The sequence below is a fragment of the Sitodiplosis mosellana genome, unplaced genomic scaffold (genome assembly GCF_009176505.1).
Source record: "Sitodiplosis mosellana isolate CC-2019 unplaced genomic scaffold, AAFC_SMos_1.0 Smas_scaffold_4588, whole genome shotgun sequence".
Taxonomy (NCBI): domain Eukaryota; kingdom Metazoa; phylum Arthropoda; class Insecta; order Diptera; family Cecidomyiidae; genus Sitodiplosis; species Sitodiplosis mosellana.
The window spans coordinates 472-12,032 of NW_022599830.1; the positions used below are offsets into that span (position 1 = coordinate 472).

At 34.6% G+C, this 11,561-nt stretch overlaps 3 protein-coding genes across 3 annotated transcripts; all 3 read right to left on the reverse strand.

Moving 5' to 3' along the window:
- Positions 1-4,070: 4,070 nt before the first annotated feature.
- LOC129572268 (actin-binding Rho-activating protein-like) lies at positions 4,071-5,304 on the reverse strand. Its single transcript, XM_055452213.1, has 3 exons — positions 4,941-5,304; positions 4,668-4,827; positions 4,071-4,606 (listed from the first exon to the last, which is right to left on the reverse strand). The coding sequence occupies exons 1-3, from the start codon at positions 5,039-5,041 to the stop codon at positions 4,379-4,381; spliced, it is 489 nt and encodes a 162-aa protein (XP_055308188.1). The 5' UTR covers positions 5,042-5,304; the 3' UTR covers positions 4,071-4,378.
- Positions 5,305-5,566: 262 nt separating this feature from the next.
- On the reverse strand, positions 5,567-9,198 carry LOC129572270 (eIF-2-alpha kinase GCN2-like). The gene is made up of 5 exons (XM_055452215.1): positions 9,012-9,198; positions 7,880-8,888; positions 7,735-7,827; positions 5,880-7,661; positions 5,567-5,809 (listed from the first exon to the last, which is right to left on the reverse strand). The coding sequence occupies exons 1-4, from the start codon at positions 9,079-9,081 to the stop codon at positions 7,253-7,255; spliced, it is 1,581 nt and encodes a 526-aa protein (XP_055308190.1). The 5' UTR covers positions 9,082-9,198; the 3' UTR covers positions 5,567-5,809; positions 5,880-7,252.
- Positions 9,199-9,425: 227 nt separating this feature from the next.
- On the reverse strand, positions 9,426-10,844 carry LOC129572269 (cathepsin L-like). The gene is made up of 3 exons (XM_055452214.1): positions 10,768-10,844; positions 10,116-10,682; positions 9,426-10,021 (listed from the first exon to the last, which is right to left on the reverse strand). The coding sequence occupies exons 1-3, from the start codon at positions 10,842-10,844 to the stop codon at positions 9,874-9,876; spliced, it is 792 nt and encodes a 263-aa protein (XP_055308189.1). The 3' UTR covers positions 9,426-9,873.
- Between the last annotated feature and the right edge of the window lie 717 nt (positions 10,845-11,561).

Below are 11,561 nucleotides of genomic sequence, written 5' to 3' on the forward strand. Positions count from 1 at the left end.
TTCCTTTTTCTATTGTTCCTTTTTCTATTGTTCCTTTTTCTATTGTTTAACGATGAACCTTTTTTTCTTCACTTTTGCTTCTCGCCAGCGCAGGTATTCATCCGAATATAAGAACACGTAGACATAAGGATACTCAAACCGAAAACGAGGACCGTAGTTGACTATACACATGTACCATTATTAAATCAATTAAATCCATTGTACCCCGAAATTAAGTGTGCATTTAAATAAAACTGATCGATTTTCAAATTAAACAAAAAATGTATTTTCACTCATTTTTTAGTACTGGATATCAGCACAGCAAAGGTTACCTGAGGTCAAAGTGTGTTAGAATGCCCATAGATTATCTCCTTGTATTGTTTAATAAAAATAAAAATTGAACTTAAAAATTGTGAATAGAAAAAACATACACACACAAAAAATTGTAATTAATTTATGTAGAATTAATCATTGACATTTCACGCCATTTTATTTAGAAACATCAACTTTTTTCGAAAGCCATCGATATATGTTTCAGCCCGAAGGAATTGAGATGGCGTTTGTGTATGACACGAGACACTCGAATACACAGGAATACATACAGCGCAAGTCAGACGTGCGTACACCCATGCAATGTAAGTTGTTGTCGCATCCAATCACTTGATTTTGTCGAAGAATTATTTTCTTTTTCCTTTCAAAACAGGCTCAAATGCGAACGTTGTGCAGGCAACAACATTGAAGCGGAACCATCATCGACCGATTCCAATTGCACATCGGATTTATCACAATGGAAACACTGCAACGAACGATATTTCGGCTGAGATGTCGGCACGTTGTTGGGCTGTATTTTTGAATGTTTCGATGAATGATATTACTGCTATCAGACGATCGGAAAACGGGTCGATTATTTTATTGACATTCAGACGATGGGCTTGTGATCTGCCCTTGAATGCCGTATAGATTTCAGCGACAGTCTTTATCAAGACAAGTTTATTGTTGAGTGCATTCAACGTCTGACTTGATTTTGGTGCTTCGTTGTTTGACAATTTCGTTTCGTTGAATAAATCCTTGGCGATTTGTTTGATGGATTGAGGACAACTTTTGAATAGAGCACTATCACAAGTCTTCTCAGCTTTTGTGTTCAAATCCAGTTGGATTGATCTATTCACCTTTGGATCGCCATATGTTTTATTCTTGATAGCTTCAATATCTTCCAGGCTGGTTTGAATCAGAGTGTTCAGCGGTTTTGTGCGGCATATGGTCATTTTGCATCTTGGACAGGTCTTGAATTGAATGCTTTTTTCATCTAACTTATCCTGCGCTACCCAACTAAACAATGCTTTAGATTCAATTATGTGGCCACAATCTACCAATCTGATGAAACGAGCGCCTTTCATTTGTTCTTCTCCGAAGAGTATCTCATACATTTCATTTTTGTCGCAATTTGTACAAATTGGCGATTCACCACAAAATGCTACCGAGGGACGTTGACATTTTTCACATTTTTCGCAATTTGGTTGTTCGCACAGTTCACGGTCACATTGCTCGTGGCAGAGTCGGGTACATTGTGAATGATCACAACGCCAGTTACACTTTTCCATACACTGAAAAGAAAAAAAAACAAAAAAATTATAACGGTTGATTTATCATTTTTTAACTATCTCTATCTATATTATGTATGTGCCTAACGAAAAAAATCAGTATTTCACAAGTGATAATTACAATGAACAAAACTGTGATTCGATGACAATCCCTATTATTAAGCATTTGACCAAAAAATGAAAATCACAGAATACTTAATTATTAAGTATATACACTTGTATCGTTCATAAATGAATAAACAAATAAATATTATTACACATTATTAATATATCTCAGAGAATTTTCTAATTTTTAAAAAGGCCATCAGATCCACAAACTTGGTCAACAGTCCGGTAAGCAATCTTCTGGCTGAATGCAGCATTATACAAAAGGCCTTTACTATGACAAAAACTGCACTTCAGATTTAGAACCAATGGCTGAAAATGCCCAGCTAGAACCACAAAATCCTTGATCTTATACTACAGTAACAGCACATTTTTCTCTCCAGTCAACAGAAGTTGGTAGTTGAAAATCGTCGAATGCAACACAAATTGAGGACTTATCATCTGTATCGATCTCACTTAATGAAAGAAAAATGGGAGAAAATATCAATTTGCTCAATGAAAAAAGAAGATAAATATTTCTCACTGTATGTTGGGCTTGTGTCTACTCATCCTTTCAACTAATTCTTCGTGCGTCAAATCGCTGTATTTGTTCAGTCCCATTTAGAATGGAACAATTCCATTTCCATAATGCAGATTGTGTTCATCGATCTTATGTTTGTGATCAACAAAAACTTGAAAATGATGCATCTCCTCAGCAGGTGTATCATAGTGCTTTGAATGCTCTTCGAGGGGCAAATCACTCAAAATAGTAATTGCGAAATTTAGCAGTGATTGCACGAGAAAAAAGTAATTGCATAGGTAATTGCTACGAAAAAAGTAGTTGCGAAAACTAAGTAGTAGTAGTCTAGTAGTTGATTAACAATTACTACATTTTTCTTGCAATTACCAATGCAATTACTTCTTTTTATTGCAATTACTTTTGAGTGATCTGCCCCTCGATGCTCTTTCTACGGATGAAAATAAAGTCTTGATGTGAACTTCTTTTTCATTCGTCTAAAATCGAAAGCAACGGTTGCACTTCGTGTTCTTTATTTTCACTCATCGAAACATTGTCAAAAAAGATATTCGTTAATCCTTTGACGACCAAGATTGAACGGGTGGGAATTTTGCAATTCTGATTGCAGATTCGTGATCAGCGACCCCAAAAACCTTAAGAAAATTTTAATTAGAAGAAGAAAAAAATTTGGTCGGTCGACCCCATTTTTTCAGTCACTCCATAAGGTTACATGTAAAACTCAAAAATGAGACCAAAAATAGAGTGTTACTGGCAGAGCCATATCGTATGGCCTGAGTAATATTTTCGAACATGTTGAGTAGTTTTGGAAATAGGAAAATTGCCCGCATTTTTTCACCTAATATTCCGAAGTTCTAGCTCTAACCGTTTAAAAAATATAAGATTTTGAAAAGTGTGAAAAAAAAGTTAAGATTTTTCAACTTTGGAGGCATATGTGGAGCGAGCTGGTGAAAAATGTCAATACTATATAATATTCTTTGGTACCTACATTCATTCTCTTTCCAAAAAGCCTATATTCATCAAAATCGGTTAACAAATGTGGAAATTATAAGCGAAAAACAAAATGGGACATATGTGTCCCAAAGGTCGTCAAAGGGTTAATACGATTTAAATTCACCTTAAACTCGTTCCATAGACGTTCCTCAGACGTTGGAGAGGCCACAACAAAAACCGATATTAAAACGAACACAGCAACACATTTACTCATCATATTTTTTTTGCTTAGAAAATTCCGAATTTCCAAGTAAAAACGAGCACTCAAATTTCACACTATATTTTCATAAAAAAAAGATGAATAATTGTCGTTGGAAAGCAGCAACCGTATATTTGTATCAACATCAACACTTGAACTAATCAAAGAGAAATAAGAAATTGTAGAGAAGGCTAGTTCATTTATATTGATAGGTGAACACTAGGGGCTAGGAACAAGTTGTTTCATTCGTATGTATTCGCATATATTCATGCGTTCGTGGCTTTGTTATTGTTGTTGTACACTCACTGCGCTGCGAATGTCTCGTATACACAATCACAAGAATTCACGAATATTCGTACGAATTCGTCTCAAGCGCTTGTGTTCCTACCCCCTAGGGTGAACACTCCTAATAGATTCTAACGAGCTCTTAAAACGTGACAAAATGTGCTCCAAATTTACCAAACAATAGTTATATAAGTGGCAAAAAATATGATTTGATTGCATTTTTTCTGTAAAATAGCCACTATGCATATACATCGCACACGTTTCCGTAAAATGATTCATCCAAGTTGTTTATTTTTAGATTTTGAAAATTCGCCACTAAGAGAGTGACTGAAACTTATTATGAATGCAAAAATACGCACAATTCATTGCATTCACGCCAAAACCACAAGAAACATTTATTTATAACAAAATCGTTTATTTATATCGTTCAGTTTTATTTACAGTAAACATTGAACAAATGATTGTATGAACGGTAAAATGACCTTCCAAATCAACGAGAACTAAGTAAACAACACCACAGTTGAGTTTTTCTCAACTCAAAAAAGAATATGGTTTCTTTAGTGATTGAGTGATAAATTTAATGTTAGATGAAAATGAATTTTTTAGTTTATTTTTTTTTAATCTAAAGTGCACTGACCTCAGAAGCGGCGACGATTAGCTTAATTATTAGACAAGATTCAAATAAATTTTCTTTCTTTTAATTTATTTCAACAACATATCAGTTGGTTGCGGATTTTCGCTTGCATTTTGTTGTATCCCTTCGATTTTCTCATTTAGAATTGCTTTGATTTCATCGGTAGTTTTCAGCATGAAAATCGGCACCTCGTCATCTCTTCTTTGGAATAGCATTTCGCCTTCAAAGTCAATGAATCCCTGCTTTCTTGCTCTCAAAAGTAAACCAACCAGCTTGTTATTTATTGACGCGTAAATCTGTTTGATGCAAAAATAGCCTTGAATTTATAACATCAACATTTTAATCAATCAATCTTACGTCGAATAATTCACCGAAGAACATCACTTTTAGCTCCGGTGTTTCTTCACAATGCACATACCCTCCAGTATCAATGATTTCACACAATTGTAGCATTTCTCTAATTATATGGATGTTGGCTTTTTGTCGGCGGGCTTCTGTTAAACTTCCTGCTACCGGTCTAAATATTGAAAATACTCAATATTGCTAATCGACATTCACCACTCAAATCCTACTCTAAATTTTCAAATTCAAAATCCGTAATTTTGAATTTAAAAAAACACGTTACCTTACCTTCCATATTCTTCTCTGCTAGGGTCAGGACGTGGTGAGCTCTGTGCATTTACATTTGCAAATGCACCTCTTTGTTCTCTAAACCATTGATTATGTGACATGACTAATTCTGATTATTATGAAATCGAATTCTGAAGAATTCCAAAACGAAGGCAATTTTTTCAACAATATTTTTAAAAGCAGCAACAATTCAAAAACCTTTTTCTCTAAAATCTTTTCCAACTCGGTTTCACAATGTGAAAAATGCTATAAGATCAAAGTGGTTTTGCGACTTAATACGCAATTCCGTCAGAATGAAAACGAATTTGCAATTTATTTTTGGACTTGTTCCAATAAAATGCTGTTCTCAGTACGATTCGTTCGCAGCGACTGATCCGTCCTCAGCACAATTTCTGCATGCGGTATATTCAGAATAAATTGTTGTTGTTGTTTTTTTCGACATCTATAGATAGTCTCGTTTATATACCGTTGACTTTCAGTATAAATTCTGTGTATTTTTTGATACTCCACTTCGATTCAAGATTTTCGATTAACAACTTACCTATTTCTTTTCCTGAAAAAGACGTTACTTCGCTATTAAAAATCTAAATGAAAATGAAATCCGAACAAGTGTTTCAAACACATTATTTCATACACGAAACTGATACCGTTCATTATTTTTATTTTAAATTCTAAATTTCTTTCAAAATCGCGATTTTTCCTTCATTTTTTTCGTTTAAAAAATCTTCGAAAAAAGATGCATGGCAATCGTCAACTTATTATAATAAATCCTCTAGGTGAGTAAGATAGTATAGCATATTCAAATCCCATTGAGCTTTGCTTGCAGTCGGCCGCTTCTGTGGGTCAGGGTCTAGCATTTCTCTGATAATCTGCATGAAACATATTAGAGATCAATTTGTCTTTTTTTTACAAGTTTTCATAAGTTAATATTATACATACACGTGCTATGGAAATGTTTTCTGGATTTCGCATGAAATCTGGAAATTCATTACTTCCAGCGTCAGTCAAAACATGATGTCGTTCCGAATCTGTGCCGAAAGGTGGATGTTTCAACTCAAAATAGATCATTCCGAGCGAGTAGATGTCCGATTTCGTCCAAGAGACCTATTCAAAGGAGTAATAATAGCGATTATCAGATGACAGCACCATCTAATAAGTCGATCTACAACCAAAACCGTTGTTTTGATAGAATGGCAAGCTGTGGAGAAATATGCATATGTCAAAACAACGGTTTTGGTTTGGCCAGCCACAACCACATACAATACTGCATCGTTTATACGTATACGAACGAACGTATGAATAAATGTATGGCATAAATACATTTGAAGATGGTACGCACTGACAGTTAAACACTACACCACGAATAAAATAAAAAAAATAGACGAAAAGGTTCAATGCAAGCAGTCGAGTGTGTGTTTTTCTGTGTTATTTTTTTCATTTTTTTCTCATTTTGATTCGATTTCTTTTTTCTCTCTCATTACGTTGCGTTTTCAATTTAACACAATCGCAAACGTAAACCAATCGAAAATTGGCCAGAAACGGAAAAAAAAATATCTTTTCGCATCGACACAACAAATTTGTACCGCAAAGTTTGAGTTGAATGGTGTTGAAAAAATAAAAGAGTGAGAGAGAGAGAGAAGAAGAAGAAAAAAATGATTAAAAACAAGATCTTGAGAGATTCGATGGATCGATTTGAAATACGTTTTTTGTTGGGAATTCGGTTAAAATCTTTGGAACTAATTCCAACCATTCGCCGATGTGAGAACCGTGTGAATTTAATGGATTTTCAACGAATCGAGAGAAAAAATGGAAATAAATTGGCGATGATATTGGAATCGGCCTGTGAATCTCACTTGCAGTAAACAATTTTAAACCCGCATTACAGTCTTTTCTGCTGGGTTTTTTTCGAATCGTGTGTGTGCCATTATTTTACAAGATACCCAAAAAAAACGTGTAATGAAAAAAGTTTGTGTGTTGTTGATTATGAAATTTGTTTTGTTTGATCGCTTGGATTTGACACATCAAGCAGATGCAAAAACGTAAACAAACAAATGTCAAATCGCATGGAGAAAGTGTATGTAAAAGTGGAGAGTGGTGCAATGAACGCGTGGAGAATCTGAAAGAATGATTGTGTATTATATATGTATTATTTTGTTTATTTTCTGAAAAAATATTTTAAGAATATGCAATTATTTTATTTCTAATATCGTCATTTATCTATTTTTCAATTTTTTGTACGCAATTCTCTGATTTAAATTGGTTTTTACATGTCGAACATCAAATGTTCGTATACACAATTCATGTTCGCGTCTTCAGATGGCGCCAAACGATGGAGACTCACGCATACAATACATAGACGTAAATGAGTCGCATACCGGAGCCGATTTCGTCCCATAGTTTGATTTTGAAGCAGTTTTTGCCTTCAACTCAGGTGCTACATAATATGATGTGCCCACATGTCCGGTGTGTGAGCTATTATCATTGCTGCTACTGGTGATCATGGTTATTTTTTGCTTCTGTTTGAATACCAACTCAATTGTGATGGCTAAACCAAAATCCGCGATTTTCACGCGTCCGGAAGAGTCCAATAGAATATTCTTTGGGTTTAGATCGCGATGAATGATTTCGTTATAATGGAGATAAGCTAAATCTTGAGCAATGTCAATAAACCACTGTTGAGGTATTCGTTTCCTTGCAGTATGGCAATTTTTCATTGCATCCCTGGTCAAATTATTGAATGTTTTGAACAGAAATAAGGATGTGTCATCGTACAATTTACATGTATTTGAATTACCGGAGAGTCATGTCACAGAGTTCCATTTGAATGATCATCATATTCCTGAGCGGTGAATTCGAAATAATCGATGAGTCCGATTCGTTTGTTAGCCTATGAAATATGTTTATTTATTGTAAATTTCCAATTCCACTTAAATACTTACTCAGGTGTGTAAGAGTATTCAGATTCTTCATCAATAATTCCCAATTCAGCTAAATCGACTTCTTGCTCCCAGCTCCGTACATATTTTATAACATTTTCATGATTGAGCTGTGAAATGAGTTCGACTTCTCGTTTCACTTTTCCGCATTTTATTTCACTTCCCTTTGGAATTTCCACCAATTTCAACGCATATGAATCTTGGCCGTTCGAGTGTTTTGCTTTGATAACATTTCCGAATGATCCACTGCCCAATGAGCCTTCAATGTCGAAATGCTTTAGAAAGGGTCCGTCATAGATTGGATTAAATTTAACAGAATGTACGTTTGTTAAATATTCATGTGACAATAAATCCCAACACGATTGCTCTTTTTCTGAGCAACATTTGTAGATGAAATCTTTCATCAAGCGCTGAGTCTTTATATTTCCATATTCCATTAGAAATCCAAGGGCATTCAAATCATCTGCTGCTGCTGGATGTAATCCCGCACCCTTTAAATACATCAAATATGGTATTAAATGGAAATCGGCAGCTCGATAAACTCCCGATTTATCCAAAAATACGGAACACTCATCAATACGACTATGTTTGAGTTTGGGATCCATGCTATGCAAATGAGAAATTGCTTTTAAAACGCTTTCGGCCATCTGTGGAAGACTCGGCACCACGCCTTGTTCGAATAACTTTTTTATGCTTACACCTTCAACACATTCCTGAACTAAATTCACATTAAAATATCCATCCGAAACGTTGCAGTCCACATTTGTGTACGGCATCAAATTGACATGATGAACCTTTTCTATGAGGAATTTGACACGTCTTTGGAATTCTTCCATAATTTCTTCAGCATCATGATTAAGTTTACACCCTCTGACGTCACAGCTTATTAGACATTTGTCATGTAACGATCGAAGATCAATTTTCCAAATTGTTATAACAACATCTTTTTCGTCGACCGACTTTCCCTTGAAAACATCACAGCTTTTCATGAATAAATCAATGGGAGAGGCCCCTGAAAATTGAACATTCTTTATTAAGATGTTCAAGGACATAACATTTCAATTTCCACTCAACAAACAGCATTCAATCATTTTCACTTTTAGAATCCAATGTATTGAACAAAAAAAAAACTTACCCAACACTGGTTTGAGATAGTATTTGCTACCATCAGCAAAAGAAATAGTCTGTTGATCATCCGAAAACATTTCTACAAATTTCACACTATTTATATATGGTGAACTAGCCTAGATGGAGAAATAAACAAACAAACAAAACTTTATGGTATTTCAAGATGCGATGAATCAGACGAGATGTCACGTTTGACACTGACATTGAAGTTTTATCCGTCTTCTTTGTTTGTTCATTTACTTGTGTGTGTATGTGAACCATATGATCACAATGACATGTCATACATCATCCTTCTGGAACATTTGTATAGACTTATCTGATAATTTGGTACAAAGAGGCCAAATATTGCAATTCTTCTTTATTTTGAAGAAAAGAACATTCAACTTCCATCAATTCTTCTTTTTTTATTCAATACAGAACGCCTTCCAAATGCTAATAAACAAAAGAGTTCAAACAGAAGCTTTTAAAACACTGTCAACAGATGGCTGTGTGATCGATCGTAAACAAATGATCAACGGTTTGTTTATTCTTCAAGAACAACAAAAAAGCACGTTGAATTCATGGAAATAATTCAGCCGAAGTGATTGTAATGAAATGAACGAAAAATGGTTAACCTAATTTGAATCGTTTGGAAACAAAATTATTCTAGATAATTTGCTACGATTCCATCATTAGCTTTCATTTAATCTTTTGGCCGAAAAACTCTTCCAATCAAATGAAAAAATCCAAATATTGCTTGAATCGCAATTTGATCAAATTTTATTTGAATGAAAATATGTTTCAATTAAAGTGTGAACAGTTGAATTTGAATTATTTTCATTTTGTCAATCATTTATTAAGTTGGACAACCATATTTTTCAATACAAAAATTAAACAATAGGAAATAAAGCATCTGTGGCAATGCCACAATGATTGTTGTGATTACGGGAAATCCGGAAATAGCCTTGATCTCCCCAGCTATCTCCATAGCTATTTTTAGCAATGTAATAGTCTCTGTCGTATTCATCAGTCCCATACCTAGGTTTAATTATGACAAAAAACAAGAATTAAAAGGTGAGCATATGCTATAAAAGACGTAATCCAACGGTTATCATCTGGATTGTTTCCATACCCAACGAGTAATACAGAGTGATCTAGGTTTTCTGTTGCACTGCTACATCTGTGGTCATGATAGATGCCATCCATATAATGACGAAAAGTATCATGTGAAGAATCAATCGACACTGCAACGGGACCATGGAAAGCAAGAGCTTTTTGTAGCTCTATTTCATTACCACTTGGAATACGCATAAATCCTTTAACATTGACTCTCGATTTTTTCGCACGCAACATGCAATGATGATCGTAACCACGGTAGGGATACGATTTTCTTGTATATATACCATGATCACGGATATAATTCATTGCCGAATCTAGATCTCCGCCATTGCAACCATTATTTCCATATGATTTCGAACAATCGATGACATTCTGTTCAGATAACGACAATAAGTGACCAGTTTTGATGGAATAATGGCTTTCGACGGCAGCAATTACAGCGAAAGAATAACAAGAACCACAACTTCCTTGATCTCTTACTCTGGTAACATCTCCTTTGTCACGCCAGTCCACAGATTCGGGTAGATCGATATTGGCTGATTCAGAGAAAGTTGATGCCAAAATTTCATCATCGTTCAAACTTTTGTTCAACGAAAGAAACAGAAACAGCAAAACAATCAAGACATTTTTCATCTTCTAAAAGATGTGTATAAAATTCAACTTACTCTTTGTTGGATCTGTATCCATTCATTGTTTTAACAAAATCTTCATGTGTCCAATCGCTGTACTTATTTAGGCCCATTTCGAAGGAAGCAACTCCATTGTAATGGTGCATATTGTGTTCATGGATTTTGTATTTGTTATCAACAAAAATTCGAAAGTGGTGTATCTCATCATCAAGTGTATCATAGTGTTTGGAATGCTCTTTCTGTAGATGAAAATTGAAGCTTGATTTTTGTTTAAAGAAAAATTCTCGTTTCCAGGGGAAAATGTACCAAATATAACGTCACCTTAAAAGAATTCCAGTCAATCATGTCAGACATCAGGAAGGCATCAGTTGACATGATAATTGACAAAAATAACACAAAACAAGCACTCAGCATTTTTTTCTGCTTTGGAAACGCGAAAAATTGAAGCCACTACAAGTACTCAGATGTCACACTTTGAAAAATTGAGAGAAACTTTTCAATAATTTTGATGGAAGACAGGAAACTGATTCGTTTGCATTGTTTGTAATTCTTTTGCACACTGAGAAGTACTTGTACTGATGGCTAGCTCTTTTATATAGTTGGGTACACGTTGCAAAGAAATCAAAAGACACGAATTTATCATCTTTTAGCGTGAAAATATGCACTCAAAATTGACAAAGCAAAAGTGATAAAAAATCAAAAACAATTTGTTCAATTGAAACACTTATAAGACACCGATTGAAACACCGATGTTAGTATTAGATTCGATAATATGTTTAGAAGGGTCGATAACCCTACCATCTCACAATTTAGACCTATTAGTAATGCAA